Source organism: Diaphorina citri, unplaced genomic scaffold (genome assembly GCF_000475195.1).
Source record: "Diaphorina citri unplaced genomic scaffold, Diaci psyllid genome assembly version 1.1 scaffold966, whole genome shotgun sequence".
NCBI classification, from domain to species: Eukaryota; Metazoa; Arthropoda; class Insecta; order Hemiptera; family Psyllidae; genus Diaphorina; species Diaphorina citri.
This window is the reverse complement of record NW_007378397.1, coordinates 66808-93399: the sequence shown is the minus strand read 5'-3', so window position 1 is coordinate 93399 and position 26592 is coordinate 66808. Positions and strand designations below refer to the sequence as shown.

At 37.6% G+C, this 26592-nt stretch overlaps 1 protein-coding gene and 1 long non-coding RNA gene across 2 annotated transcripts; both read left to right on the top strand.

Annotated features, from left to right (window-relative positions):
* Positions 1-224: 224 nt before the first annotated feature.
* LOC103513394 (carboxypeptidase D-like) lies at positions 225-25391 on the top strand. The gene is made up of 23 exons (XM_026826601.1): positions 225-232; positions 1245-1494; positions 1944-2165; positions 2687-2886; positions 3941-3985; positions 4500-4560; positions 4930-5044; positions 5479-5626; positions 6317-6415; positions 6508-6602; positions 8438-8608; positions 8985-9324; positions 10375-10541; positions 11023-11214; positions 12886-12972; positions 13070-13257; positions 13757-14166; positions 14821-15085; positions 15117-15266; positions 18213-18354; positions 20415-20690; positions 24123-24296; positions 24560-25391. The coding sequence occupies exons 1-23, from the start codon at positions 225-227 to the stop codon at positions 24667-24669; spliced, it is 3915 nt and encodes a 1304-aa protein (XP_026682402.1). The 3' UTR covers positions 24670-25391.
* On the top strand, positions 6503-7808 carry LOC113469129. The gene is made up of 2 exons (XR_003392643.1): positions 6503-6602; positions 7573-7808. It is a non-coding gene; the product is annotated as an uncharacterized LOC113469129 (long non-coding RNA).
* Positions 25392-26592: the final 1201 nt, after the last annotated feature.

Sequence of the window (26592 nt, the reverse complement as noted above, 5' to 3'; positions counted from 1 at the left end):
TAAAGAATTCACAGTACAGTTTTCTAGTTCATATACAATGTACATAGAATGCATATAGACGTATTCCGTGTAACCACCTTTTACATTTTTAAAAAACGAAAAATAAAACAAAAGACATTTTAATATTTTAAACGCAACCCTCTTGTTTCGTATTTTCTTTGTTTCTGAAGCATATAGCTAAGTACCTAAACAGGAAAACACACGAGGAAAAAATCTTTATTTATATGAGTTGGTAAGTAAGTATACAGGTACGTAAGGAAAGGAGAATCCCATAAGATCCTTTTTTCTGAGAGAGTTCTTCGGATCAATGAACTTTTGGTTATAAAATATTATCAACCTATTTTATGCCTAGGGTCGAAAATTCTAGTACAATAGGTAGATAAACTTCTTACTTACAACTACTATGTACCTATATGTAGGTATCTACGAAATTACTAGAATATAGGATTCCTTCTTACGTTTTTCCCTTGGGAGGCGGAAATGAAGTTGCGAAAATTTGTGCTGGGGAAGAAAATAGGTACACACCGAAAACGAATCAAAGATTAAAAGGAAACCTTGAGAAAATGGGAGAAAAACAGAATGAGAGAGAGAGGGAGGGGTCACAGAAATCACGTTATTATTCCGCGTTCATAGAACATTTCCCACTAGGATTTTGTTTGTGAAAAATTGTGACATGCCACAAACACTTCTCCTCCTCCTTATCCTCCTTCTCCTCTTTCTTCTTCTTCTCCTTCTTCTTCCCGTTCTCCTCCTCTATCTTCTTCTCCTCCTCCTTCTTCTTCTTCTTCCTCCCGTTCTTCTATTCCTCCCTTCTCTATCTCTTCATCCTCCTACTTATTATCCTCCTTCTTCCCCTTCTCATCCTCTCCTCCTTCTCCCCCACCCTTTTCTTTCTACTTCTATCCTCCGATCATTTACGATCCACACTCAAGTAGGTACCTACTCAAGTTGAAAGTTCACACCATAGGTAATTACCTACAGGTAGAAATAAGCTTCAATTAAACGACGCTGTTTATGGGCCGGTATGTACCTACACATGTACATATTGTACATAGCCTATGTACAAACATAACCAAGGCTGTATTCAGGGGGGCCAAGAGGGCTCGAACTCCGGAAATTTGGACCTTGGCAGTTATAGTTCCCTCTATCAAACCTCTTATGAACGCTAGTACATTTACTACCTATTTTAATTTTTTTTTTTAAATACTTTGTATAGGTGCCTAATTATTTATGATTGCAAGTAGGTATGTACTAGGTACAGGTACATTTGGTACATACATAGCCATTTCCCTGTGCTTTCTCCTGTGTTGGGTTGGATGTACCACTCCTGTACTTGTCAACAATGATCCCGAGCCATTCCTGGAAAATCCGCACTACCTCAGTTTTGACGAGTTAACCAAGTTCCTGGTGGCTGCAGCTCAACAGAATCCAAGCAAAGTGAAGCTGCATTCCATTGGGAAATCAGTGCAGAATAGAGATCTTTGGGCGTTACAGGTAAGTATTATTAGGCACTAACATACATACATATCCTGTATCATTCCATTAATTCAACGGGTCAATTCACAAGGCCTCTAAACCACACTCTGTCCAGGTATTTTTTCTCGTCTTTGATTCTATCTAGATCTTCTCCTCTTCTTCTTACATCAGCACTAATCATATCTCTATATCTCATTCTGGGTCTACCTTTTGGTCTCACACCATCCACTTTTAGTTCAAACATTTTCTTGGCAATTATTAATAGGCACTAACACCAACTAAAAAGCTTCACCTACTGAAGGACTGGCTATGATTTCATAAAGGGATAGGAAAAAGTGCTGCATGTCATGTGTTTACCTTTGACTTAGAAAGAAGAAGAAGAAGAAGAAGAAGAAGAAGAAGAAGAAGAAGAAGATTTTTTTTCCCCTGTGTTTATAATTAATATCATTCCCTTCTGTATTTTTCAGATTAGCCGTAATGTAGCATCCGGGAGAAACTTGCTCAAACCTATGTTCAAATATGTTGCCAATATTCACGGAGATGAAGTAGTAGGTTATGAACTGATGAACTATCTCATTGAGTACCTGATAATCAATGATGGGACTGACGAGAGAGTCACTAGACTAATCAACACAACAGATATCTTCATCATTCCATCACTCAATCCTGATGGATACTCAGCAGCCAAGGTGAGTCACATTTGTGGGATGAAGAAAATGTATCTAAGTAGGTACCTTGCAATTTATAAAAGTGGTAAAAAATTACTTTTAGAAAAGAATTACAATTAAAAAAAGGGGTAAAAAATTACTTTTAGAAAAGGAGGGGGGGGGGGGAATCAGCCATATACTGGGTACTTATAGCCATGTGTAAATTTCCTCCCCCTGAACCACAGGCAACTCTAGTGAGGACTTCTTTTTATTATTTTGAAGTTTTCTTGGTTTTATAATGAGTTTGATTATAAAGGTTTTATAATGATGAGGTTTTTTATGATAATTAATGTGGTAGGTTCCTAATCTAATTGTGAATTTATTTCTTACCACATTTTCAAATGGTACCTATTTTATTATCACATAAATTTATTATCACTTCAAACATGTCTAAATATTGTGATTGCAAAAGCAATTGGCTACCGTATGTTAGTTTGATTAGATAAAGAGAAACTACTGTATTTTTGATTAGAAAAAGAAATGTCATCAACCTTCTTTTCCAGGAGGGAAGCTGCAACTCTCTGGCCAGCTTTGTCGGCAGAAATAATGCCAATGGTGTTGATCTCAATAGAAACTTCCCTGATCAATTTGATTCCTCCAGTGAGAGAAGAGAACAACCTTTGAATGTGAAAAAGTTGGAGCCAGAAACTTTGGCTATGATATCCTTCATCAAAAACAACCCTTTTGTTCTCTCTGGTAACTTGCATGGAAAAAAACCAAACAAGGTCAAGTTCCCCCGTTAAAACCCTTTAAAAAAAAAAAAAAAAAAAAAAAAAAAAAAAAAAAAAAAAACATGAATAGGGGTTTTTTCATACGTGATGGAGGTATTTTTCAAATCTCATCTGGCATCTAGCAACCCTGGTAGAGGTTGACCGGCCTTGGATGTTCAATTAAAAGATACCTACCTACCTATACCTATGTTGCTAATAGGCCAAGTGTATTTCTTGTGACTTGACCTTCTTAACATAATGGTAGATATGATTTTATTTCAGACAAGTACAACTACAACTCCGACTCCAACCACTATGAGATACAAGGTAAGACTAAGAGCCCTCTCCCACTTGGTCGGAAAAAAATCATGTCTTGTGTAGTGGGAACACTCTCCTTTAAATTACATTTCTTACAGGACATTCGGAAAAAAAAAAAAAAAAAAAAAAAAAAAAAAAAAAACCATCAGTGTTACTTAAATCTCGTCCGTCTTCCATACCTATTTTTGTATACGGTAATATTTCCCGATGTAATCTAACGATTAACGAATGAAGATATACCATTATACTGTTTTTGTTTATCATGTGCCTTAAGTAGTTACCTTCACACTTTTTGTGACCAGGATGTTATTGTTCTAGCATGCATGTATTGTTTACAATTCTGCTAACCTTTTGCATTACATATCATTTATATTTTTAATTTATTTGTTTACAAAGTACCCATAGGTGCAAACAAAAATCTCATCCATGACTTGAAATGAACATACATATCATGATAAAGTTTAGTTAGGCATGTCAAAGTATACAAATTTTCGTTTTTATTTTTCAAGTTTATTTCATCAAACGTAGTAAAATAGAACGAATCTGTATACCTAGGAACCTTTGTTTTTCATTATTATTCTTTAACATATTCTGTTTTTTATACTTTCATTTTAGCATTTAGAAATATTAACATATCTCAGCTTTAAGTCATAGGTTTATCAGGAAATAGTTTTAATTTTTAAATAAATAATGGTTTAGCATATTTTACATTAATGTTTGGGTTTTTAGGCATGGAGGAGCTATTGTTGCCAGTTATCCTTTTGATGACTCAAAGTAAGTTGATTGTCTACTTAGATGCCTAGGTATGCAAAATTAACGCATGGAGGAGCTATTGTTGCCAGTTATCCTTTTGATGACTCAAAGTAAGTTGATTGTCTACTTAGATGCCTAGGTATGCAAAATTAATTTTTAGGGTACCTACTTATTCCCAGGTTATTCTCTAGTTATAGTTACTATTGGAAATATTCAAAATTGATTATTTCATTATGCCACCTATGTACCTTGTCCCACATTTGTGTTGGTAATACTTCAGGTACCTGTTAGTATCAGGTATAATAATCAGGTAGGTATAAACTGATGAATGAAAATGATTAGTGTGTGTGTGGTAGGTACTTAATAGGTAAGTATAATGGGTATATTAATAGCACCTGTATTTAATAGGTTTCTCTCACAGGTACTCAATCTTTAATTAGGCTTAAGTAGTAGGACATAAGGTATTTGATAATGATAAATTGATTGCAACTTTCTCCATATGTATTACTATCATTTACCTATAATTTGTTCTTAGTGTGAATTTTACTTTGTTTTATTTCAAGCATAACTTCCTAGTCATGGATTTCATCAGCTCAGTAAGTCATGTAGTTTCACTTATGTGCTTTTGTGATGTAGTACCCAAGTAAGATGATTATGATTTTACTAAACCCCTTATGCAGTGATGTTTTCCCAACTTTATAATATGTTGTGTTTTTATGATGTTGTACCTACAATGTGTGTTAAATTTGAAGAGCTTCTTTCAGTTTTAATTACTTGGCTTAATTTCCTCCCTCTGGCCTATACCTAACTTACTTAACCAATTCTTTTTGAATTTTATCTGTTGAATTAAATTGATAGTAGGATAGCCTACTCGTTATCGGCTGGCTATTCTTGAATAGGTACAAGACTCACATGTTCTTAAATGCCTTTGTTATGTTATAGCATAACTGGTGTGCTGAGGCCAGAACTTGGCCTGGTGCTACCGTGTGCCTGGATCAGCTTCTCAAATGCCCAAATTCTGGAAGGACAACAAGGAAGCTCTTCTGGCTTTCATGGAGCAGACTCATTTGGGAGTGAAAGGTAGAATGGAATAGAATTGTTTATCCTGCTCGCATAGGACTTACTTTACTTTTACTTACTCTAGCAGTAGGGCACTACTATTACAGTGGTCAAATTCTCAAATTATATTGAAGATAAAGTTCCATACCTCTGCTGGGATTGAACCCATGCTCTCCTGTTTTTTCCTGCTCGCATAGGACTTACTTTACTTTTACTTACTCTAGCAGTAGGGCACTACTATTACAGTGGTCAAATTCTCAAATTATATTGAGGATAAAGTTCCACACCTCTGCTGGGATTGAACCCATGCTCTCCTGTTTAACAGGCGAGCGTCTTGACCACTACACCACAGAGGTAGGACAAACAGGACTTGACTTGGACTCGAACAGCCAACCTCCAGATCCAACGTGTTAACCACTGCAATACTGAGGTTGATCCATATATTTTTTTTCCAGGACTAATCACGGATATCAATGGGGATCCAATCCCAGGTGCCAATATATCAGTACAGGGAATTCCTCATCCTATCATAGGCACAGTGCGAGGTGAATATTGGAGACTCCTGCTTCCGGGCAATTACAATATTATCGCCACTGCTGCTGGGTAAGATTTCATTTTCAATTTTTTTATTAGGTTTGATGGAGGGAACTGTAACAAAAAAGGTCTTATCGTTCCGAAATAGAAGAGACAGGGACAGGATGGAAAAAAGCCAGTTATAAAGTTCGCGTTATGTGTAAATCGAACCCGCAGCCTAGCGCTTACAAGGTAGACGCGCTACCCTCCAAGCTAACTAGGTTGGCATATTCTCTCATTATCATTGATTGTATTTTATTTATTTATTTTTTTTTCTTTTCTTCGCAGTACCTCACCTACATACCTCCCTACTGACCCTATCATAGGCACAGTGCGAGGTGAATATTGGAGACTCCTGCTTCCTGGCAATTACAATATTATCGCCACTGCTGCTGGGTAAGATTTCATTTTCAATTTTTTTAATAGGTTTGATGGAGGGAACTGTAACAAAAAAAGGTCTTATCGTTCCGAAATAGAAGAGACAGGGACAGGATGGAAAAAAGCCAGTTATAAATTTCGCGTTATGTGTAAATCGAACCCGCAGCCTAGCGCTTACAAGGTAGACGCGCTACCCTCCAAGCTAACTAGGCTGGCATATTCTCTCATTATCATTGATTGTATTTTATTATTTTTTTTTCTTTTCTTCGTAGTACCTCACACTTTCTGCATACCTACATACCTCCCTACTGACCTACTTACTTATATTGTCTTTTATTTCAGATATGAAAGCTCTATCAAGCAGGTTACCGTTGGTAATGAAACTATGAATCCAACCAGATTAGACTTCCAGCTTAAACCTGTCGCCACCGTAGCAGGTAGGTCACCATTTTGGTTTTCATTTTCTGCACTATAGGCATATTTTTATGAAGCTTAGGATCCTACTGACCTACTTATATTGTCTTTTATTTCAGATATGAAAGCTCTATCAAGCAGGTTACCGTTGGTAATGAAACTATGAATCCAACCAGATTAGACTTCCAGCTTAAACCTGTCGCCACCGTAGCAGGTAGGTCACCATTTTGGTTTTCATTTTCTGCACTATAGGCATATTTTATGAAGCTTATGACAATACATTGCATTCTTTTTGCTAAAATCTGCCAGAAAATACCATCTTCGGTCACTACTTATGATTCTGTGGAAATGAGCAAACAATATGAAATTGAGGTTTGTGGCATTTCATGCTAATGGTGTGAAATTATTTCAATAGGTATAATTTTATTAACGTTTCTCACAAACATAGGTAGGTAATAGGTATTCATTAATTTTCTTTAGCATATCTGATCTCTTCATATTGCTAGTTACTTAAGGTTTTCCACTGTAGAGAAACACAGACATTTAGATTTTTAATATCAACCAAAATTTTATATGACTTAAATATGATAGTTTCGCACTTTTCTCGTCACATTCCTTCCGTACTTTTGCATGCCTGGTCTTCTTGTAACCCCCAGATTAGACTTCCAGCTTAAACCTGTCGCCACCGTAGCAGGTAGGTCACCATTTTGGTTTTCATTTTCTGCACTATAGGCATATTTTATGAAGCTTATGACAATACATTGCATTCTTTTTGCTAAAATCTGCCAGAAAATACCATCTTCGGTCACTACTTATGATTTTGTGGAAATGAGCAATGCTAATGGTATGAAATTATTTCAATAGGTATAATTTTATAACGTTTCTCACAAACATAGGTAGGTATTCATTCATTTTCTTTGGCATATCTGATCTCTTCATATTGCTAATTACTTAAGGTTTTCCATTGTAGAGAATCTGTATATTTAGATTTTTAATATCAACCAAAATTTTATATGACCTAAATATGATAGTTTTGCACTTTTCTCGTCACACTCCTTCCGTAGGTACTTTTGCATGCCTGGTCTTCTTATGACCCTAAGCTCACTTTCTTTTCACTCGAAACTCGTTCAGATTCGATATTCTAAAGCACAACCTTTGTTTTGTTTCTGTTGGTGTGATTTCAGATTACGTTTACACCTTCCCCAGTTGAAATCACACTCTGGCCCAGATCCAAAACAAAGGCTTGGTCTTTTAAGAGTTCTCTGAACCTCTATATATCTATTCTACTTACCTGCACTCTCGTATCTACTTATCTTTCTTACAAACTTATATTATTTTTATAGCACCTATTATATTACATATCTATCGACTTAATTTAAATTATCTTTGCCTACTTAAAAAATATTTTATTATATATAAATCCATCAGTGTTACTTAAATCTCGTCCGTCTTCCATATCTATTTGTATACGGTAATATTTCAAATATCTGTGCAAATTTTGAACGACTTGGGCCGAAATCTGAAGTCCTGAGAAATTGGAACTCTTTTTGATTATTATTATTATTATTATTATTTTTACCCTCAAATAGCGGCTAAACCTTACATTTCTTGGAACCATTCCCATGGAAACTTTTGATGTACCTACATAATTTATCGAATCTCTGTGTTAAGTATGTTTGAGCTAATATGGAATATATTATGTAGGTATGTATATCTCATTAATCTTGATCTATTTCCTATTGGTAATATTTCCCGATGTAATATAACGAATGAAGATATACCATTATACTGTTTTTGTTTATCATGTGCCTTAGTTACCTTCATACTTTTGGTGACCAGGATGTTATTGTTATAGCATGCATGTATTGTTTACAATTCTGCTAACCTTTTGCATTACATATCATTTATATTTTTAATCCATTGGCGGCATGTACTCCACTGAACCTTCCATGCGGGAGCTCCTATCCCGCTTGGCACGCCATCTCGTGGCAGCTACAAGTACTAGAGTTCGTAACATCCTAGACCATGCTGTTATCACCCTCATTCCAGTATTTGGAAAGTCTTCCCCTGATACAGTGTGTATGACAAGTGACCCTCGCTCGGTGATGAAAGTGGACAGCATAGTGAAGGGGAAAGTCACGGAGGAGCCTGTGCTAGACGCCCTCAGTTCTCTGTGCACGGAGAATAGCTTTGATTTTCTGCTCAGTCTGGAGGGCGGAGGTTTTACTCTGAGGTAACACAATGCCTGTCACATACATAATATGTATAATTGCATATACAAATGTGTAGAGGCAAACTTATGCTACGCTACATAATTACTGCAAGGAACACGAAAATTTTTCTCTCACGACATAAATTTTTGATTGAAATATCTGTGCAAATTTTGAACGACTTGGGCCGAAATCTGAAGTCCTGAGAAATTGGAACTCTTTTTGATTATTATTATTACCCTCAAATAGCGGCTAAACCTTACATTTCTTAGAACCATCCCCATGGAAACTTTTGATGTAGGTACCTACATAATTTACCGAATCTCTGTATGTATATCTCATTAATCTTGATCTATTTCCTATTTTTTCCTAGATTGGTGGCCCAGACGAGCACAAGCTTCACATTGGCCTCATTGGCGGCATGTACTCCACTGAACCTTCCATGCGGGAGCTCCTATCCCGTCTGGCACGACATCTAGTGGCAGCTACAAGTACTAGAGTTCGTAACCTCCTAGACCATGCTGTTATCACCCTCATTCCAGTATTTGGAAAGTCTTCCCTTGATACAGTGTGTATGACAAGTGACCCTCGCTCGGTGATGAAAGTGGACAGCATAGTGAAGGGGAAAGTCACGGAGGAGCCTGTGCTAGACGCCCTCAGTTCTCTGTGCACGGAGAATAGCTTTGATTTTCTGCTCAGTCTGGAGGGCGGAGGTTTTACTCTGAGGTAACACAATGCCTGTCACATACATAATATGTATAATTGCGTATACAAATGTGTAGAGGCAAACTTATGCTACTGTACACAAAAATGTGTTGGGTAGCATAGTATGTCAAGTGACCCTCGCTCGGTATGACAAGTATGACTAATCTACACAAAAATGGGTAGGGTAGCATAGTAACAAATTTTGCTACCCTGCTAAATACAGCGTAACCAAAAATGAACTTCTCTGCAAAATAATAGCTTTATTTACCAAGGTTGCATTTTTCTTTTTTAAGGCTGGGATTGAACCCACGCCTTCCTGTTTACCAAGCGAGCGTCTTGAGCACTACACCACCGAGGCAGGTTAGAATATCTGATGAGAGGCAGCCTATCATGGTAAGGCTTACTTCATCGTCTTGTCGTCAATGTTTTTGATATGTTGCTGTTTAAAAATATGTAATTGGTTATTTGCTCATTTTCCATATTTACTGATATTCTTCGGTAAATTGTATTCCATACCTCGGCTGGGATTGAACCCACGCCCTCCTGTTTACCAGGCGAGCGCCTTGACCACTACACCACCGAGGCAGGTAATTGCATATACAAATGTGTAGAGGCAAACCTATGTTACTGTACACAAAAATGTGTTGGGTAGCATAGTATGTCAAGTGACCCTCGCTCGGTATGACAAGTACCTATGACTAATCTACACAAAAATGGGTAGGGTAGCATAGTAACAAATTTTGCTACCCTGCTAAATACAGCGTCACCAAAAAATGAACTTCTCTGCAAAATAATAGCTTTATTTACCAGGGTTGCATTTTTTTACCATGCTACGGTACAAGTTGATTTCCGGGTAGTTGAAGTGTGACTTTTAAATGTATGTTTATTTTTCGAATCTCGGGCCATTTCCTTTTAAAAGAATAGACGAGGAGGGTTCAGCTCAAAGTTTATTGAGCTCGAGATTGAATTGTTCTGAACAATAAAATAAAAAAAAATCCTACCTACCACAGTCGAACCTGGATAAACGAGAATCCAAGGGACCAGCTCATTTTTTTCGTTTAAGGCGGTTTAATACAACATTTTCTCGTTTAACAACTATACCCAAATGCAAGCAGAGCTAGAGCATATCACAAAGAACTATCCCAACCTCACTCGCCTCTACTCGGTAGGGCAGAGTGTAGAGAAGAGAGAGCTGTGGGTGTTGGAACTTTCTACTCACCCTGGCGTACATAAGCCTGGTAAGTAACACTCTCGCTTTTGCTATTCAGAATATAATAATAGTGGTTATTTATACTGCTCACATAGGAAAAGTCATGGGTGTTGGAACTTTCCACTCACCCTGGAGTACATAAGCCTGGTAAGTAACGCTCTCGCTTTTGCTATTCAGAATATAATAATAGTGCTTATTTATACTGCTCACATAGGAAAAGTCCCTTTACTCCAGCTACTATTATTGTGGTCAAATTCTCAAATTATTTTGAGGATAAAATTCGATGCCTCGGCTGGAATTGAACCCACGCCTTCCTGTTTACCAAGCGAGCGTCTTGAGCACTACACCACCGAGGCAGGTTAGAATATCTGATGAGAGCCAGCCCAGCTTGGTAAGGCTTGTTTCGTCGTCTTGTTGTCAATGTTTCCGATATGTTGCTGTTTAAAAATAAGTAATTGGTTATTTGCTCATTTTCCATATTTCCTAATATTCCCCGGTAATGTCCTCAGGTGTGCCGGAGTTCAAATACGTAGCCAACATGCACGGAAATGAAGTAGTGGGTAGAGAACTGCTACTGCTGTTGGCACAATATCTCTGCCAGAATTACAAGATAGACGATAGGGTGACCAGGATGTTGCAGACCACTCGCATACATCTGATGCCCTCTATGAATCCTGATGGATATGAGAGAGCTCGTGAAGGTAAGTAGAATAGAATATACCTTGTTTGGCCGGGGGACTAAAAAGGGACTAGACCAGCTTAGTCTGGCTGGGGGGACTTAAAACAGGGAGTAAATCAGCTTAGTCCGGCTGGGGGACTAAACAGTTGAGATAAGATACCAGCCTGAAATTTCTCTTGTTGAAGAAATAGCCAAGGTTGAGTGCGAAGGGCATCCACTCGTATTTTTATTTATTTTATTTTTTTTTTATTTTTTTTTTGTACCAAAAACAAAATAGCAGCTGAAAGAAATCACCCTAAGTAGGGTTTCCTATACTTGAAACGTATAGAGGTCTACACAAAAATTTAATCCCTGAACCGGACTCGGTGCAAAGGACATCAAAATGTTAAAGCAACTAAATTAAAAAAGAAAAAAAAATCGTGTCTTTGTATATTAATTTTACCTAAGAGTGTAAATAAATAAAAGTATATTCATTTTATGCATTGCAATTTTGATTTAAATTTCATAAACTATTTTTAATTTTGAAGTCGCATAAAATTGACAAATTTATAACCCACTCTGGCTCGTGTCTTTGTATATTAATTTTACCTAAGAGTGTAAATAAATAAAAGTATATTAATTTTATGCATTGCAATTTTGATTTAAATTTCAGAAACTATTTTTAATTTTGAAGTCGCATAAAATTGACAAATTTATAACCCACTCTGGAGACTGACAAAGCGTAAGCTCTGTTTACGATTATGGCACCACTGTAAAAAGCCATATAGTTGTTCTTTTGAGCTCGCCTGAAAATCAAGATCAACTGTCTCCTGGTTTGGTTGGTACATTTGTGCCAGTTACAGTTGATGATGGATCGACGGATATCTTCACTACACGTGTTAAATAATTCCGCGCTCTCACAAAAGAAATAAAACTGAAAAGCTATTCCCACGAAAGTAATCAGGGCCTCGTAAAATCGAATGCCAGCTTTCATATCTAAGATAACAACCATCTGATACAGACAAATTGAGAATGCTGAGTTGGTAGCGATGACCAATAAAGCCACTGCTGGAGAAAACAGTGTCGTTAGCTGGAATAATAAAAAAGAAAAATAACAAGCTTTGTATCATGTCATGTTCATGTTATGGTTAGAAGAAGTTTTTATGTCACTAGTAGGTACGCACACAGATTTTACAAAATAGAGCTCAAATGCACGGTTTAATTTTACCTCACTTTAATATATACCGCGTGTAGTGAAGCTAGAGAACCTTTTCAGAGCATTATTAAGGTGCTTTCATTCTGTGCAGTTCTTGCTCATTTCTAATATCAATGTAAAGCCATTAGTCACTACTGGAAGCAGCTACTCGCTTGTCCTTTCAAGTCCAAGTCTAGTTTAATCACACCCTATTACAAATTAGAGACTAGACCACACCCTATTAGTGGTTTACCTCCAGAGCATTATTAAGGTGCTTTCATTCTGTGCAGTTCTTGCTCATTTCTAATATCAATGTAAAGCCATTAGTCACTACTGGAAGCAGCATTTGATGAAATTTGATGATCTTAGCACAATGTCTTTTCTCATTTATTTCTTTTGTCTTTCTTAGTAGGTGTATTTGATGCTTGGTATGCACTGTGCTCTCCACTCCACCCTGTTTTTAGCCTATGGTGGGAAATCCTAAGAATGATGTCTTATGCTTAACATTTTACCTCACAGGGCGAATGTACAGATATGGGACAACCACTGCAGGGATTGAAGAGAAGAGTTCTACAATCAATACAGGACACCATGAACACACGGATAGTAAGTTACCTCTGGATTTTATTTATTTTTTATATATATACTTTATGGTACTTTATTTATGATACCTACAGACTTATAAGTACATTTATACATTGAGAAAAGAAAAAAACTTTAGCCGTAGAGAAATGGCTCCAAGACATTCCTTTCGTTCTAAGTGCCAACCTTCATGGGGGTTCTCTGGTGGCCAACTACCCTTATGATGATAACCAAGCAATGAAACCACAAGTGGACAGCCCTACTCCTGATGACAGCATCTTTAAGCTGCTGGCTTCAAGCTATGCCAATGTAAGTACAAGGAAGATACAAATCATTGAGGTGTAAATGTAAAGAAGTATGTATACTTGGAAAAAAACTAAAGACAGCTAAAGTAGCTTTATCTTGTCTTATTTATACTGCAGGGCAGCTTCTTACTGGCCCGTTTTTCAGGAATTGAAACTGGCTTCTCAATTGACCTTTTCGAGGCTGAGTGCACCTTTTTCTACATTAACTCCAAGTCTTTAAACGGTATACTTGTAACAAAACTGTGTATGTATGTTGCAAATGTCGGGATCTTTGACCATTAGGCCCCTCGTATCCTAATATTTCCCAACAGTGTTATTGCTGGCTTCCAAGGCAGGACAGAACTTTAGGTATGAACAAGAGTTCGCCTTATTTATACTGCAGAGCAGCTTCTTATTGGCCCGTTTTTTTAGGAATTGAAACTAGGTTCTCAAGTGACCTTCTCGAGGCTGAGTGCACCTTTTTCTACCTTAACTCGAAGTGTTGATAATCATTTCTCTCGTAGGCTCACAAGAAAATGTACAAGGATCCTGGGTGTCCCGAATATCCGGAGGAAAATTTCCCCGGAGGTATTGTGAACGGAGCTCAATGGTATGTGGTATCCGGTGGCATGCAGGACTACAACTATATACATGCCAACACGCTCGAAATCACCCTAGAACTGGGTTGCTATAAGTTCCCCCCTGCCAAAGATTTACCCTCCTACTGGGAGGACAATTTACCGGCCCTGCTGTCTTATATTGAACAAGTGCACCGGGGGGTGGCAGGGTTTGTGAAGGGCAGAGAGGGGGAGGGTGTGGCAGAGGCGAGCATAGCGGTGGAAGGTCTGGGGCATGTGGTGTACTCGGCCCAGGATGGAGACTATTGGAGACTGCTGGCCCCTGGAAACTATACCCTGCATGTGTCAGCGCCTGGGTAAGTTAGAACCCGTAGGTTAAAGAAGGTCAATAGTACTATTTTACTCAAGTTGTTTGAGTTTGATAGTTTACAAAATTGTAAAGGATGTCTAAATTAAATAAATTCATAAATAGGGAAGATCAATAGTTCTGTTGGTTGTGACTATTTTTACCAAGAATTTAGAAGAAATAGTATGCCGTTCTGCTTGCTAAAATCGAAGAGATGGTAGGTACGAATCAATAAATACCCTGCCTCGGTGGTGTAGTGCTCAAGGTCCTCCCTCGGTGGTGTAGTGGTCAAGGCGCTCGACTGGTAAACAGGAGGGCGTGGGTTCAATCCCAGCCGAGGTATGGAATTGTATCCTCAATATAATTTGAGAATTTGACCACAATAATAGTGGTTAGCCTACTGCTGGAGTAAAGGGACTTTTCAGTCCTATGCGAGCAGTATAAATAAGCACTATTACCCTGAGGCATTTTGGGAAATGAGCCTGAGGTTCCTATTCCTGTATAAATTATGTCTAAAGATGTGTTCAAACATAGTCGACTGGCCGTCGATCGACGAGGAACATCTATGTTGTCGAGGCAATGTGGACGTGTCAGTCGACGTCGATCGACGCCGTTGACTATGTGTGGACACACCTTTACACTCAGCTTGTTTCTCGCTCGGCAGATATGAACCTGCCATTCACCAGGTGTCTGTTGAGAACTCGACCACAGCTACTCAGCTGAACATTACTCTGGCTCGGATCGATCTGATCGCTTGGTCCCATCAGCATGACTTCAGCATTACGGATAATATTGAGACAGTGACCAAGTATAGTACACAACTGGAGATGTCCTATGCTATGGAGGCTGTGGAAACAGCCCACAGTGTGCTTGCGGAGAAGCAGAATGGATTCCCCAGTATTCTGGACTCCCTCAGGATATCGCAACAGGTAACACTTTCTAGTCTGTTCTTGTTGTTAGTTAATCGATAATATTGAGACAGTGACCAAGTATAGTACACAACTGGAGATGTCCTATGCTATGGAGGCTGTGGAAACAGCCCACAGTGTACTCGTGGAGAAGCAGAATGGATTCCCCAGTATTCTGGACTCTCTCAGGATATCACAACAGGTAACACTTTCTAGTCTGTTCTTGTTGTTAGTTAATTATATCAAGAATTGACCATTAGGTCATTTTCTTCAATGTCTTGTTTTCTAGTCTTACGATGTGAGTTTGGACGAAATCATCAAGTTTCCACTGTAGCCCTAAATGCCTAAATAGGGGAACTTTGGTCCTGAATAACGAATACATGTCTAGAAACCCGATCGTGGGCCATTTTGATTGAAATTGTAGGATCATTGTCTTTTGGATCTATATTTTTCACTTCTTGTAAGGATTCTTCAATCTCCAAGTCTCCCAGCATCATTATTTTTTGACACAAGATTTCATAATATCCTTTTATTTGAAGTGTTGTAGGATCATTGTCTTTTGGATCTATATTTTTCACTTCTTGTAAGGATTCTTCAATCTCCAAGTCTCCCAGCATCATTATTTTTTGATACAAGATTTCATAATATCCTTTTATTTGAAGTGCGGTAAGCGGCATTATAGAGAGTAATGAAGTTCCTATGCATGCAAGCAAGTAGAAGTAGTAAACTTCCAATATGAAAATGGCTACATACTGCCAGCCTTCTGTCTCGTCAAAGAGCACAAAATAGACAGGAATAGGATGTCGTTTGGCAGGGTATTTAGATCTGTATAAGTGGCGTAGCGTTTCAGTTTCTTCCTGTGAAAGTGGGATAAATGCTTCAAAAATATTTCCAATTACACCAGGGTATTTAGATCTGTATAAGTGGCGTAGCGTTTCAGTTTCTTCCTGTGAAAGTGGGATAAATGCTTCAAAAATATTTCCAATTACTCCACAAATGAACAAACAAAAGAAGAACTGAGAGTACAACTTTCCTCGTCGCTTGCATTTCTGAAAAATGTTAATGTCCATACTGCTTAATGGTAGATCCATTAGGTTGAGAAAAGTCTCAAGTCTAGTACAAATATTTGCTACAAGAAGAACTGAGAGTACAACTTTCCTCGTCGCTTGCATTTCTGAAAAATGTTAATGTCCATACTGCTTAATGGTTGATCCATTAAGTTGAGAAAAGTCTCAAGTCTAGTACAAATATTTGCTAGATAGAGAAGTCCCCAGTATAACGGTGCACATAGTATTAGTTCCACCATATCTTGCAAAAAATACGTTAGGCTTCGAGAAGATCTCAGAGTGACGTGTAGGAAATTTGGTAATAGAATTACCAGCATGGTGAAATGTTGAAAAGAAATGTACAGGTTTTGTAACTTGGTCTTATTTACACTGGAAACCACCATTGTTTTTAGATTTATATAAGGGTAACGTGTTAAACTCTGCATTTTTATAATGCGTTTTAAGAAACAATCCTATGAAAGGAGAAAAATAAACTCACCAATCTAAATCAGGGCTCCCAACACAAGTCCTCATTATTGATGACTGAATATACAGGTGGGTAGTAGGGTACACATCAGGTGGGTAGTCGGGTATGTACAATGGAGCAGTTGCAAATGGGTAAAAATTATAAATAAATGGTCGATTCCTATGTAAAAAGTAGGGAAAAATTCAAATCCGAAATCAAAACTCCGAAAAATATCTTTAAAAGGTCGAAAATTCAATTTTTATTTTCCGTTCTAATGAAAGAGTTCAATGATGTGTGACGTCAGACTTTACGCAGTTGTTTTTTTCGTCCGCTAGGTAGCGCCAGTATGCAAGCACGCTTGCGGAGGAGCAGAAAGAAATGCGCAGAAACGTATGCTCACAAACACATTACCTAATGTGATGCCTGCGAGGGAGCTTTGCTCGGGACATTTGATGTGACGTCATCGTGTACGGGAGCGTATGCCGTGACATCAAAGTTCACGTACCTAATGTGATGACTGCGAGGGAGCTTTGCTCGGGACATTTGATGTGACGTCATCGTGTACGGGAGCGTATGCCGTGACATCAAAGTTCACGATTTACCGGAATTTTTTAAATCGTAGAAAAGAAAAATTCCGTTGGTCCTCATTTTTCCTGCTCTATGACTTTGAAACATCACCCAAGTAAGCGCAACTGTTCTATTGTACACACACCTGCACGCTGCAATAGAACATGCCTCAGCTGTGAATTTTTTTCAGGTCAACTTTGAACAAGCTCGTTTTCGTGATTTAGTCCCACCAGCAATTAAAAGCAAATTACCTATAACAGAAGATAATGAGCTACAATGAAACATGTCACGCTATAGAAAATATTGATTACACCTTGAAATTTTTTGACCCGAATATTTTCAGGGCACTCCCTATGTTGTAGAAAATCCTTCAGTTTGAAAACTGTCTGACAGAACTGGGCCTAGAAAATATTGATTACACCTTGAAATTTTTTAACCCGAATATTTTCAGGGCACTCCCTATGTTGTAGAAAATCCTTCAGTTTGAAAACCTAACATCTACAGCTGTTTTCAGCTTTTGCCTTTCATGAGCAGGGATTAGTCCTAAGTCAACAACAACCAAAGGTTTTCTTCACTTAAACGTCTTTTAGGCCAAATCTCTCATGCTCAGACCGTTCTAAAGTGTGTGACGGAAAAAGCTTCAGGCCAAGGATTCTCAGAAGTTTTGACAGACCGAGGTCTCAAGCTTTTTCCGACTGTCTGACAGAACTGGGCCTGGGTTTGTCAGATGGTTTGAGTGTGAGTGGCGGTCATTAGGCTAAAACCAGAGCGGAGCGGAGAGCAAAGAGCATAGGTTTTTTTTTTCGTCAGTTACATATATGCGGTTTGAATTCGTCGCTTTATCTATCGTCACTTCCCTATGGTATGCACTGTGTTCTCCACTCCACACTGTTTCTAGCCTATGGTGGGAAATCCTAAGAATATTAGGCTAAAACCAGAGCGGAGCGGAGAGCAAAGAGCATAGGTTTTTTTTTTCGTCAGTTACATATATGCGGTTTGAATTCGTCGCTTCATTTATCGTCACTTCCCTATGGTATGCACTGTGCTCTCCACTCCACCCTGTTTTTAGCCTATGGTGGGAAATCCTAAGAATGATGTCTTATGCTTAACATTTTACCTCACAGGGCGAATGTACAGATATGGGACAACCACTGCAGGGATTGAAGAGAAGAGTTCTACAATCAATACAGGACACCATGAACACACGGATAGTAAGTTACCTCTGGATTTTATTTATTTTTTATTTTGTTTAAGGCCAGCCACTCACTATCAAGTACACCTGATCAGGTCCGCCTGCCAGGTCTACGTAGCTGATACCCTGATGAGCACACATACTATCAGGTAGACTTGACAGGCGGACCTGATAACCTTTTCTGGGCTTTCAACACATCGTCCAGTGTCCATGATAAGTGTCAAGTCTAATTATAAACTACTTTTAATTTCTAAGTCGCATGAAATTGAGAAAGCTATAGGCCACTCTGGCGACTGACAAAAAGTAAGCTCTGTTAAGGATGATAACACCTCTGTAAAAAGCCAGATGGTTGATCTTTTGAGCTCGTCTGAACATGAACATCAACTGTCTCCTGGTTTGGTTGGTGCATTTGTGCCAGTTACAGTTGATGATGGAGCGACGGATATCTTCACTACATGTGTTGTATGTTTCCGCACTCTCACAGATGAAATAATACTTCCAAGCGATTGCCAGGAAAAAGATCAGGGACTTGTAAAATCGAATGCCAGATTTGTTATCTAAGATGACAACCATTTGATAGAGACAGAGTGAGATTGTTAGGTTGGTGGAGATGACTAATAAAGCCACTGCGGGAGAAAGCAGTGTCGTTAGCTGGAATGAAAAATTAATAAATTTTGTAGCGTATCTAAATTAGAGACTAGATGTAGATTATCTGAAGTTAAATCTCTTAATAAAAATATCTTTTGACTTACTTCGTCTTGAAATTGAAGCAGCATTTGGTGAAATTTGATGATCTTACTGTAATGTCTTTTCTCATTTATCTCTTTTTTCTTGCTCAGTAGGTAATGCTGTTTTTTAGTTACTATTAATGTCTGCTTCATTGATACTGTAGGATGATTGTATTCTTGTATGGATTCTTCAATCTCCAAGTCTCCTAGCATCATTATTTTTTGACACAGGATTTCATAATATCCTTCCATTTGAAATGTTGTCAGTGGCAATAGGGAAAGTAATGAAGGTAATATGTGTACAAGCAAGTACAAGTAGTAAACTTCCAATATGAAAATGGCTACATACTGCCAGCCTTCTGTCTCGTCAAAGAGCACAAAATAGACAGGAATAGGATGTCGTTTGGCAGGGTATTTAGATCTGTATAAGTGGCGTAGCGTTTCAGTTTCTTCCTGTGAAAGTGGGATAAATGCTTCAAAAATATTTCCAATTACTCCACAAATGAACAAACAAAAGAAGAACTGAGAGTACAACTTTCCTCGTCGCTTGCATTTCTGAAAAATGTTAATGTCCATACTGCTTAATGGTAGATCCATTAGGTTGAGAAAAGTCTCAAGTCTAGTACAAATATTTGCTACATAGAGAAGTCCCCAGTATAACGGTGCACATAGTATTAGTTCCACCATATCTTGCAAAAAATACGTTAGGCTTCGAGAAGATCTCAGAGTGACGTGTAGGAAATTTGGTAATAGAATTACCAGCATGGTGAAATGTTGAAAAGAAATGTACAGGTTTTGTAACTTGGTCTTATTTACACTGGAAACCACCATTGTTTTTAGATTCATATAAGGGTAACGTGTTAAACTCTGCATTTTTATTATGCGTTTTAAGAAACAATCCTATGAAAGGAGAAAAATAAACTCACCAATCTAAATCAGGTAATTTTCTCTCCCGACACAAGTCCTCATTATTGATGACTGAATATACCTGTGGGTAGTAGGGTACACATCAGGTGGGTAGTCGGGTATGTACAATTGTACACACCTGCACGCTGCAATAGAACATGCCTCAGCTGTGAATTTTTTTCAGGTCAACTTTGAACAAGCCCGTTTTCGTGATTTAGTCCCACCAGCAATTAAAAGCAAATTACCTATAACAGCTTGAAGAGAAGATAATAAGCTACAATGAAACATGTCACGCTATAGAAATATTAATTACACCTTGGATGGACCTCGAGAAACGTACTGTTCGGCCTTTATTTTGGGTGAAATCTTTGAAAAAGCTCAAAAAGAGTTATCTTTTCTCAGTTGGTTAACTATGGATCAACTAATTTCCTATAATCCATCACTTTTCTAGGTTTTATCATAGACCAAAACAATCACAAGGTACCTGGGGCTGAACTCAGGGTTGGTAAACTCTATGCCATCTCGGATGAAGGGGGTCAATATTGGCTGCCCCTCCCCTCTGGAGAGCATTTGGTGAACGTTACCGCCCCTGGTTATATCCCGTCTACTAAGCTAGTGACGATACATTCAGGGGAGACTAAATCCCAGACCGTGATGATCTCAATATTCAAAGATAACAAGATACTGGGCTTACCGCGCATTGCGTTCCTCATTATGGCATGTGAGTATGGGACTATCCTATCAATATTCAGAGTTAGAGTAATTTCGGAAGAAATATAGAAAACTATTGTAATAATATTGACATAATCTACAACAGCCCCCTTTTACTTGCTACATTAGATAGGTACTAATTCTACATCACACGTTACTAAATTTAAGATTATAAACTGGAAATAAAATCTGAAGCCTTCTTGGCAACTTGGAATGTTTTTGGACTTTTATCCACGAGGTCCTCTTTCTCGATCGAATTCCATTCACCAGTATTCTTGACATTCAAGAGTTTAACCTTCTTTTATTATTCTCTTGCAACAAAGGTAGGTATCCTATTCTCTCTCGCCCTCTTTCACTCATTCATTATTTCCTGAAAATTGGATCATAGGTTGACTGGTACAATCCTTTATTCTTGAACATCCTACTAACAATAAACCTATTCGCCAAATATCTCATCACAATTTGTATTGCTTTTCATTGATTAATATTAAATATCTAGTATTCACATACGGAATAAAACATATTTTTACTCATACAAAACATTTATTTACAAAAGAGGAGCTGAAAGAAAACCAAAATCATCTACAGTATGTATAATTCTATCAATATTTTGATTGTTATTAAATAAATTCTTGGAAATTTTTCAAAGTTATTAGGTAAATAGGATTTGTAAAATGAACCCCCTAAAAATAACATTTCGTGGCATAAAAAAAAGACCCCGCCAAGTCGTTCCTCCCAAAATAAATTAAGTTCGGATCATTTCCGAATGAAAAACATCATAGTAACATAATTGCTTAACTTTTATGTAGCAGGTCAATGTTTTATTTGACATCATTTGTATCATAGGTCCGCATAAGTAGGTAGGTTACATAGCAGTAGAAAGAATTCCGCGGGAAATACTGGCAAATTGTGCAAAATCCCACGCGAGATCCCGCGGGATTCAAAAGCGTTAGGTATTACAATCCCTACCCACCTAGGACTGGTCCTAAGACCTAACCAACAATAAAAACTATCACCCCATCAGTTGAAAACCGACATTATAAGAAGAAAATTAGTTTATCAAATTCAAGGCCAAAGGGGCCCTTTGAGGGCCTTGAAACTATGAAAAGGCACATCTGCCACCTACGAGAAAAAGAATGAGCCATCAACCAACAAAATCGGTTCAGTAGTTTAGGCTGTAGAGCGGTCAACGTCAAAGAAGAAGCAGCAGCAGAAAATGATGAAAAATTTGACGTATTTCAAAGTCAAAAAAAAGACCCCGCCAAGTCGTTCCTCCCAAAATAAATTAAGTTCGGATCATTTCCGAGTGAAAAACATCATAGTAACATAATTGCTTATCTTTCATGTAGCTGGTCCTAACCAACTTTGGATATTATGTATCACCCCATCAGGTAAAAACCGGCATCGGCATTTAAGAAGAAAAGAAGCCTTTGATCATATGCAAGGCCAAATACGCCCTTTGTCGCTCTCCTCAATTGTCTAGATTGAAATCAGAAATAATACTTGTATCTCTTCAGTTTCGTCATTGTAATAAATTTTACATTTTCCAGACTTGAAAGGATATATTTCATTTCCTTTTATACCGTTTGATAAACTGGTAATATATAATGTGAGTTGGGTAGGGTTCTCCATTATGGAGTACCTATGTTATCCTTTCGGTGTTCATTCCGCGGGTAATACTTTCAAATCCCGGAAAATCCCACGCGGGATCGGCCAAATAAGAGGGCAATGTTAATTGGACATCATTTGTATCATAGGTACGCATAAGTAGGTAGGTTACATAGCAGTAGAAATAATTCCGCGGGAAATACTGGCAAATTGTGCAAAATCCCACGCGAGATCCCGCGGGATTCAAAAGCGTTACGTAATCCTTTTTCTTCCGTCATTTGTAGTTGTCCCTCTACATTGCCTACAACTACCTGAAAACGGCTACTTTCCCTGTCGCGTATAATATCTCTAGTAGCGCGGTCAAACTTTCTTGACTTGGCGGGGCAAAGCGCTACCGCGCTCCTTCCGTTTTGGGTTTTTTTTTTTTTTTTTTTTTTTTTTTTTCAATTTGGTCTACTTTCATGCCCCAACACACACACACGCAATCCGTTTTCTTCCGTCATTTGTAGTTGTCCCTCTACAACTACCTGAAAACTTTCCCTGTCGCGTATAATATGTAATATCTCTAGTAGCGCGGTCAAACTTTCTTGACTTGGCGGGGCGGAGCGCTACCGCGCTCCTTAATTAGAACTGGCAAAAATCGCAACCAAGACAAAAGCCTTTGGTCCAAAAGTATACCGGTTGGATAAATTATGTAGATCAATAATGTCCCTAATCCATGTTTCCAGAAGGTACAGTTCGGCTGTTATTCCGGACCAAAGTTTTGGTATTTAGGGCTATACGGGAAAAAGCTCAAAAGGAATGAGCGGTTCTCAGGACTTTACCTTTAGCCACAGATTGCTCAAATTTTGCAGAGAGCTTCGATGGTTTAGAAAGTACAGCTGCTAGCTTGCATCATGATGGATCTGGTATTGCAGGTAAGAGATAAGTAGATAGGAAATCTCTGGAGACTACTTTATATTCTGAAGTCTAAGCTACAATAACTTTAAATTTCGGCTAAAGCAGCTTGAACTTAACACAAAGGTTGGATAAATTATGTAGATCAATAATGTCCCTGGGCCATGTTTCCAGAAGGTACAGTTCGGCTGTTATTCCGGACCAAAGTTTTGGTATTTAGGGCTATACGGGGGTTGGATAAATTATGTAGATCAATAATGTCCCTAATCCATGTTTCCAGAAGGTACAGTTCGGCTGTTATTCCGGACCAAAGTTTTGGCTATTTAGGGCTATACGGTAAATCATCTACAGTATGTATAATTCTATCAATATTTTGATTGTTATTAAATAAATTCTTGGAAATTTTTCAAAGTTATTAGGTAAATAAGATTTGTAAAATGAACCCCCTAAAAATAACATTTCGTGGCATAAAAAAAGACCCCGCCAAGTCGTTCCTTCCAAAATAAATTAAGTTCGGATCATTTCCGAGTGAAAAACATCATAGTAACATAATTGCTTAACTTTTATGTAGCTGGTCCTAACCAACTTTGGATATTATGTATCACCCCATTAGGTAAAAACCGGCATCGGCATTTAAGAAGAAAATAAGCCTTTAATCATATGCAAGGCCAAATACGCCCTTTGTCGCTGTCCTCAATGGTCTAGATTAAAATCAGAAATGATACTTGTATCTCTTCAGTTTCGTCATTGTAATAAATTTTACATGTTCCAGACTTGAAAGGACATATTTCATTTCCTTTTATACCGTTTGATAAACTGGTAATATATAATGTGAGTTGGGTAGGGTGTTCTCCATTATGGAGTACCTATGTTATCCTTTCGGTGTTCATTCCGCGGGTAATACTTGACTGACCTTTTTCTCCTTATGGTTTCACAGCTATGGTGTGCATCTTCTTCATTATCATCAGTCTGAGTTTGATCAGTTATTGTCAGAACCGACGCACCGAAAGGACGTACAAGAAAGGGTTTTCTCTCCTTCCTGACAAGAGAAGTCTGTTCGACTTTGATGATTCGGAAAACGAGACTGAAGTATTCAGGTCACCACTGCGAGGTAAGATAACTTCGGCACTGGTAGTTTAATGGCTGCTAGATTGTCTCATGTGAAGATTAAGGTTTTTCTCTCAATCCGCTATTTTGAAGTGTGATCTTTAAAATGAAGTATTGCATCCTGAACTACATTTTTTGTTGATAATCTTCTTCATCTTATGGTTGTTAATGTGATTCAAAATTTTACTATATTCTGCGTTATAGGCAATGTTGAGTTCTGTTATTATTGGGTAGGTACATGTTCAATTGTTAATTTTTGTGTTACAGGTGCTGATAAAAACGCCGTGGTCAAGCCCTACTTTGATGAAAGTGATGTCAGTTATGAAGACGATGTCACAAGTGAAGAAGAAGACCTTGTTGTTCTTAGTAAACTGTGAACACGTATATCAGCCCTGATCAGCCTTACCAACCCTGATATGTCCTGAGAATTCATGCTATCCCACCGTCTGATGATCTATCGATTAAAATCCTATAGTAAAGACCTCCTTAGTGTGGCTAGTAGTGCTATTCTTAAGATTAGCGTATCCTGCTTTCTACGTTGAGGTACGTAATCTCTTCCAAAATTACTTTTATGTGTTAACTTTATTCCAAGACTTCATTCCTGAAAGGGACGGTGTAGATCACAAGCAATTGTGGTACTTTCTTCTTTAGGATATTGCTATATTATGATTTCCCTATGTTCATAAAACCTAAGTTTACCTAGGTTGTAAACTACAACATTATACCTTTCAGGAATTAGTCTCAAGTTTAAGTAAACATGTAATGATATTTGCAATACACAATCGATTGATAAACCCTAGATAATTATGTATGTAATTCTGAGAAAGCTATCATATTTAGCCTTAGATTGATCGGTGGTTTGAAAGTAGCAATGATTTTCACCCGGGTTGTATGGGTACCAAATCGTTTTACTTCTTGAATCAATTCGTTGTTCTATGTTTGGATAGTAATTTCCTTTGCAGTATAATTATTATTTAAGTTCATTAATTGCATTTATGTTCCGTGTTGTGTCTCTGACTGTGATATTAATGTTCTTGTCTTCATTCTCCTTCATTATTTTCGTATTATTGTTTCCAATCAGATCGTCCTCACAAACCATTTCTAGTATGTATCTGTAGACACTGTAGGAAGGTCTTCAGTTTCTCTCAAAATCCACTTCAGTATCACACTCCAAAGAAATTTACTTCTTATATTTTTACATTCCATTAAATTAATTTCACGTTCCATTTAAAACATTTCCCATTTCTAGTATGTATCTGTAGAAACTGTAGGAAGGTCTTCAGTTTCTCTCAAAATCCACTTCAGTATCACACTCCAAAGAAATTTAATTCTTATATTTTTACATTCCATTAAATTAATTTCACGTGACCATTTAAAACATTTCAAACAAAACATTTCAAATCATTTCTCCTTATCCTTCCTTACTGTTCCTACTTTACAAATCATTCCATGGAATTTCTAATTCTTCATTCACTTCTTCATTTCCAATCAAAATCCAATATGTATACTCGTATATCATTTTGGAGTTCCTTTAGTAATTTAATTAGATTTTTCTTCACACGCCATTTTTCTTCATGACAATTTCGTGCTTCTAAAATTTCTCTATCTTGAAGATTTGTTCTTTCAGTTCAACTTTTATAGGTCGTGAGGTCGACTTTATTTTTGTTGTGTTAGTAAATTTTAATTTTGTGACGCAAGTTTAATATTCTGTTGAAAATCGCAAGTTAAGGTAAGACTTTATTTTGTTCTAACATTTCTAACCCATTTTGGTGGTGGAAATTTTTTCGACATTTTGGATGCTCCTACTGCTTGGTATTTTTACTATCCCGTGTTTCCTTACTTACCCCAGAAGATCGGTTACTATCAGACCGTTCATTGGCTATTTCTTTTTCCAATTTCTTTATCTCATTGTCCAGGACTAGGATTTCTCTTCTGTACACTCTGTTTTGTACTTCCACCCTGTAGATAATCTCCTTCCGATCCTCTACTTCAAACCTGTGGAAGGAAAACGTAATTTCAAATCATTTCTCCTTATCCTTCCTTACTGTTCCTACTTTACAAATCATTCCATGGAATTTCTAATTCTTCATTCACTTGAGTAATCTTATTGTTTTGCTCTCTTACATTTCCAATCAAAATCCAATATGTATACTCGTATATCATTTTAGAGTTCCTTTTGCTGCTTCATTATTCATTTTTAGCCTATTCTTGCTCATACGAAGTATTACTTCGGTTTCATCTCTCATACTCTTGTCTTTCTAATGTCCCAAGCAATCTCATCTTTCTAATACTCCCCTGTC